At 44.5% G+C, this 5928-nt stretch overlaps 1 protein-coding gene across 1 annotated transcript; it reads right to left on the bottom strand.

The window, feature by feature from the left end:
• Positions 1-1440: 1440 nt before the first annotated feature.
• Positions 1441-5641, bottom strand: LOC123068979 (TSL-kinase interacting protein 1). The gene is made up of 8 exons (XM_044491690.1): positions 5335-5641; positions 3990-4176; positions 3624-3820; positions 3281-3519; positions 2664-2979; positions 2203-2577; positions 2032-2121; positions 1441-1921 (listed from the first exon to the last, which is right to left on the bottom strand). The coding sequence occupies exons 2-8, from the start codon at positions 4099-4101 to the stop codon at positions 1793-1795; spliced, it is 1458 nt and encodes a 485-aa protein (XP_044347625.1). The 5' UTR covers positions 4102-4176; positions 5335-5641; the 3' UTR covers positions 1441-1792.
• Positions 5642-5928: the final 287 nt, after the last annotated feature.

The raw sequence follows: 5928 nt of genomic DNA, 5'->3' as shown, positions 1-5928 counted from the left end.
ACCTGGAGCCGACCAAGCCGAGTGAATCGTTGCGCACGACGGCCCTCTGTTTTTTGTAACGTCAGACTACGTCCGATCGCCGGATTTGCGGCGTCTTTTGAGAGCGGGAACGACCAAGTTTAAATTTTCCGCATCCTGGGACCGGCGCGTGGGGACGTGACTGGGAGCTAGGTCGTCCCCAGGGGCCGAACTAGCGCCGGCACGCCCCCAGGCCGCTCTATTTAGGCGCCCTGGGGGGCCGAACGGCTGGAGATGCCTTTAAGTATGCATGGGTATCAGTTTCGCTCAGATGGAACGCCAGATTTGACCATCGACGCAAGCGCCGCATGTTGCGGTTGCGGATCTCCAGGCAAGTTGGTGAGGGAAAGGGATCCGATGGTCAAACAAAGCAACCAGGATCAGGATCAGCTGCGAAATCCTTTCAAACTTGTTTGACTTGAAAAATTCCCCGTCAGTTTCTCCCAGGAAAAGATCGTGCTTCACAAGTGGGGAAAATGGCGTCTGTTCAGACTTGTTTATCAGCCGGAAGAGTCATTCTCCGTCAGTTCCTCCAGGAAAAAACCGATGCCCAACTGCCAACGATATCCATAAATAAGTACTGTACGTATGCAGCTGGGAAAAATGCTGGTGCCGTAGTGACGGGTATTAAATCCGGACTGCGACAACGTCGTCTCAGCTGGCTAGCGTACAGAGGAACACACGATCGCAGAAGGCGGCCACAAGTGTACGGCCGCACACGCTACCAGTACTGCGTCAGTCTCCCAAAATGCTCCGAGTTGCTTGCTTCTTTGTAATAATAACTCGAAATGCTCCCAAGTTGTTGCTTGCTTCTTTATAGGATGAACAATATAGAATGAGATGAAACAAAAGTGCATCAATATAACCCTGTTAAAAGATCATATGGGACTGGACCCTTTAGATCAAACAAACTAGTTAGAACTCCTTCTCAAACGACTTTATCTACTTGCTCCGTTCACAAATAATACTATATAAGATGTTCTAACTGTTTTGTGAATCGGAAGTGTATAGACACGTTTTAGCGTCTTTGTTTACTCATTTCAGTCCATAGGTGGTCCATATTGAAATGTCCAAAACATATTATATTTGTGAATGGAGGGAGTAGAATTCTAGATATGTAAACCATCTTAGCAAGATTACCGTCAAGAGTTGAGTGAAGCTAAGATTGGCCACGTAATCTTCAGACCCCTTCGAAACACTATCATCTGCAACCTGTGCTTGTGCTTGTAGGCCATCACTACATGCCCCCTCTTTCACAACCTCCCGTATCTTGTAGTAAAGGAAAACTGGTGAGTTCCAACAAATATTGGACAGAATGATAACACAAAATTGATATCGTCATGTAGCAACATACCACTGAACTTCTCAACCAAGTGTTTCTTTCATGACAAAAGCGCAAGCACAATCAACTTCAAACCAATGTAACGATGAAGAATTGGTCAATTTCAGTAAGCCCACTCAGGTTTTACACACAGATATTCAAGTCCAAAGTTTCAAAGAGAATATCTGTTCATAAAACATTTGACGAAATACAGGATGCATACAAAACGGTAAGCAACCAAGCAGATTATGAACAATTTTGAAAATACAGAATTCTCGCAAGTAGCGAGCGATCAGTAAGAATTAAGTTTATGTGACTAAGATGGGCCGTTAACTGATTATCTACACGACCAGCTTCAGTAAGCCCAAAAGTAATCGGTTCTTGAAGCAAGAAACCAAACGGTGATCTTTACAGGATCTATAACTTCAGGTCTTCAATGTAAATTTCTGAGCCTTACGAAACAGTGAACTTCGGAAATGCATCCAAGCTGTTTGCTAGCAAGCCGCTTAGACCTAAACTGTCGGTTCCACTCAAAAGCCTAGAGTCAAATGCCCCAAGCTCTGGCTCACCGGTGGATTCAGGCTGAAAGCGAGCAGGTAAGCATATATAAGAATCCAATCAGCAATTGGATGAGAAAGCAAAACAAAGCATCTCAAAGATATCAATGTTTGTTAAGAGGCCCTAAATGATACCATTGGCACATCTGGCTTCACATTATCATTATTGCCCAAGCCTGGTATCTGAGGGGTTGATTCCTCTTTCCTGCCTTCAGTAGAACAACGCTGCAGCAAGAAAAGGCTATTAAGCAACACATACTGTGTTTGGAAGACAGAACATTACAAGAGCAAGGGAATAGCAGCTACCTGGTTGCCATCTGTATCAGACTCAGGAATTGCACCCAGGATAGACGGGGTAATAGCACTACTGTTGCCATGAGCTGAAGAGAACATCCTGGCTGAAGTTTGATTCCGGGGAAATGCATGACAAGTTTCTTCTGCATCCCAAACAGATGGATTTGAGACCTTCGGTTGGTTACTTGTTTGCTGGTGAGCAATCAAGGAGGCAATAGCAGCATCAAATGAATCGCACGTAGCAGGAATCTGCTGGAGAATCGAGCTATTTTGCAAAGGCGGTTGTTTACTGTCTTGAGAGGGTACAGCCTGTGATAAGAGTGCTCCGAAACTGATATTGGATATGCAGTCTATCCACGAGAGAGGTGTCACTTTGGTTTGGTTATCCTAATTTTGGAAACATACAAAGAGGATTAAGTCTCAAGTACAAATGACATCATTGTTGTAAGAATCAAATGAAATTGCATACTCACCACCACAGTCTGTTCTGTGTTACACACATCGGATGGACTGGTAAATTTACTTGGAAACTCAAAAGGATCTGAAGGTTTGCTTGGAAACTCAAAAGGATCTGAAGATTTGTTTGGAAGCTCAAAAGGATCTGAAGGTTTGTTTGGAAACTCAAAAGGATCTAAAGGTTTGTTTGGAAACTCAAAAGGATCTGAAGGTTTGTTTGGAAACACAAAATGATCTGAAGGTTTGTCACCGATGGTCTTTTCTGCAGAGTGCATGGGTGCAAAAGATTCTTCGCTGCTTTGTTGCTTCAAATTGTGCTCAAACCATCCATACCTAAAGTAAACAAAACGATGATTAGCTGAAATTTTTTGTACCTGCTTGATTTTCATATCACGCTGTTTGACATGTCGAGTCTCCAAATCTGAACCATCATTGCTAATTTCTTTTATGACATGCTAATGAATACAAAATCATGATCATCTGAAAGTACCTTACATTAATGTAGAGAGAATTAAACAAAAGACACACACACACACACACACACACACACACGCGCATGCACACACACACACAATCATCCTCCATAGATATATTATTACGATGAAGGTAACCATTTCTCAGTAAGAAATCAAACCTTAAGCGAAATGTTGAAGGGCTGCCAACAGCAACATAAACATCAGCAGCAGTGCAAGAATCATTAACAGTCCATTTTTCACTGCCAACTAAGCTATCCGGTCTAGCACCATATGGGAAGAGCATGAGCTCGCCTTTTGCGCAGCTAGAACGGCCCCATTTTGTGTTCAGATGTTGCACAATTGAGGACATCTTCTTTCGAGGAGCCAAGGTCAACTCAAGGTAAGGATTGTGTTTCTCCTGTTAATTAAGTGGTGGAAAAAGCCATAAGACAAGAAATTTGAACTTACAGAACGTTACATGCAGTACTTATACAAGTTTCTTGCATAAACTGAGATAATCACCTGCTGTAGAACCTTTTGAATCGCCTCATCTATTGGAAAAAACTGAAGCTTCATCTTTTTAGAATAATTTGGTGGTTGAGCAGGTAAGTTTGTCGAATTGTTAAATGGTACTTCCATAAAGCTACCACCCTTCAATGCAATCTTACTGCTGGTAAATGATTGAGCATCTTCTCTTCTGCATTTTGCCCCGATATTGCCTGAAAAGTGATATGGTTAAAAACTTGACAGGGACATGTGGTTGTTACAGTCCAAATGCAGCTGCCAACGAGCACCTACTTTTCTACTTCAATTGTTGATTTCTCTGATCTGAAGTTCAGTACGAACGTAGTACTATAAGAAATTAGGAATAGGGAACCAACGCATCACCTGATGATTTGTGGGTGTATTTTCCTGGCTTCAGGCAATGCAACTTATCACCACCAAGTTTGGCCTTTGCTTCTGTATCAGTTGGTTTACGGCGCTGCTCAGGAGCTTTCATGATTGTTTGATATTCGTCAGCTGTGGTAACTATCAGGTTCAATATTGATCTAGCCTTAGGAAACTTCCACCCTTCCTGCAGGTAATAAATCGCGATACTGGTTACCAAATCCATCTCTAGACTTTATAATTCATAATAACCATTCTTAATTTGATAAAGCGCAAATACAAGATCCGTTTCAAATCAGAAGACTGGTGAGTATCGAACTAAATTCAAATGCTACGAAATGGACTGTTAATGATTCTTTTAGCAATGAAAAATGGACTGTTAATGATTCTTGCTAAATCAAATTATTGCCAACTAAGCTATCCGAATTAACAGTCCATTTCGTAACATGTTTTAATTTGATTTAGCAATAATTCTTTTAGTTGCACTTGATACTGAATGAATATATAATGGAAGAGCACAAACTTGCAAGCAAAAGTGAAAAACTGACTGTTTTATGTTAGGGCTAATATTTGTTCAAAAAAACTGATTTGTTCCAGTTCGGTTCAAAAAAAATTTGTTCCATTTTAATAATAAAATTCAGGTGACCATTCAACAAGTTGAGAATTGTGTTGGCAATAAACCAAACAACTGATCCCTAATTGCAAATTTGTAATTGCTACCAACCACACATTTATTCAACAACAAGATATGCATAAGCCTGTGGTGGATCTCAGCCGACGAATTAATTCACGCTGGAACTAGGGGAGAATTGAGGACGAATTCGTCGACGCTGGAACTAGGGGGGCAATTGAGGATAGCTACCAAAGCATAAATCGCCCTCTCATCTACATGAACAGGAGCATCATTATCTTGAAAAAGGGGGAAGGGGAACATGATGTTACTACCCATCATCCCCTCAACCCGCCTCCTGAATCCAGCACTTAATCCCCTCAAACCCTCGCGTCAATCCCCATCCATTAGTTAACCTAGGGTTTCCACGCTCAGGGCCACCAAGTAGCACCAGAGAAACCAAGCCAGGATCGCGTAAGGGAAGAAGGTTTACCCTGCAGCCTTGGCGCGGCACTGGGCTGGAGGGCGGCGAGTCGATGTGCCGTTCCCTTCGTGCCCGCGGCTCGAAGAGAGGGGTTAGGGGCAGCGCGGATCAAGCACGGATTCGGGAACGGAACCGCAAAACCTAATCCACGAATCCTACTCCGCTCCTGACATTACAGAAACCCAACAAAGCCACGAATTTTACTCTGCCCAACCACGCCAGGCAACCCGAGGCGGCGGAGGGGGGCGTACCTGAGCTCGAAACCCTAGATCTCGGCGGCGGCGAGGCCCGATGCCGCGAAACCCTAGTAGCTCCGGCGACGGATCCGCCGGCGGCGAGCCGGCCTCGGGGCCGGGGACGAAAGCCAAGCGCGGAGCCGAGGGGCGATGAGGGCGGGCGCCCACCGGAGTCGACCAGGGCTCCGGTCGGCCGGACGATCCCCTCGGCCTCGCGGGGGCGAGGAGGGGAGCGCGCGGGAGGCAGGAGGAGGAGCAGGAGAAGGAGACGGGACGGCGAAATGTTTCGGGGGAAGTTTTGCCGCCTCTCTTGTCCCGGCGCTCGGCCAAGTCCAAGCGCTCCTAAATTTTGTTCTGGGGGTCGGCCTTTTTCTTTTACGGTGGGCCAATCCTATTTAGCGCGTAGGGTCGCTGGTTAGCGACCGAGCGCGTACTTTGGGCCGGCCCAACTAGCTTCTTTCCGGCTTTGAAAAGGTTCTAGAATTTAGTTTAACCTTCCTGGGCCGAGTTTTCTCTTTTTGTGTGTTTTCACTTTTCGTTTATTCTGGTATTTTTAGGTTCATTCTTTCCTTTCTTTCCTTTTTTCATTTGCTTTTTCATTTTTTCTAA

The sequence above is a fragment of the Triticum aestivum genome, chromosome 3B (assembly GCF_018294505.1).
Source record: "Triticum aestivum cultivar Chinese Spring chromosome 3B, IWGSC CS RefSeq v2.1, whole genome shotgun sequence".
In the NCBI taxonomy this organism is placed as follows: domain Eukaryota; kingdom Viridiplantae; phylum Streptophyta; class Magnoliopsida; order Poales; family Poaceae; genus Triticum; species Triticum aestivum.
This window is presented reverse-complemented; position numbering and strand designations above follow the sequence as displayed.

What these genes read in the sequence shown, in the direction of transcription:
- LOC123068979 (XM_044491690.1), bottom strand. Translation starts at nt 4,101, where the DNA reads ATGAAAGCTCCTGAGCAGCGCCGTAAACCAACTGATACAGAAGCAAAG. An exon ending in CCTTCAACATTTCGCTTAAG is followed by an intron (nt 2,980 to 3,280) that starts GTTTGATTTCTT and finishes TGTTTACTTTAG; the next exon opens with GTATGGATGGTTTGAGCACA. An exon ending in ACACAGAACAGACTGTGGTG is followed by an intron (nt 2,578 to 2,663) that starts GTGAGTATGCAA and finishes TTCCAAAATTAG; the next exon opens with GATAACCAAACCAAAGTGAC.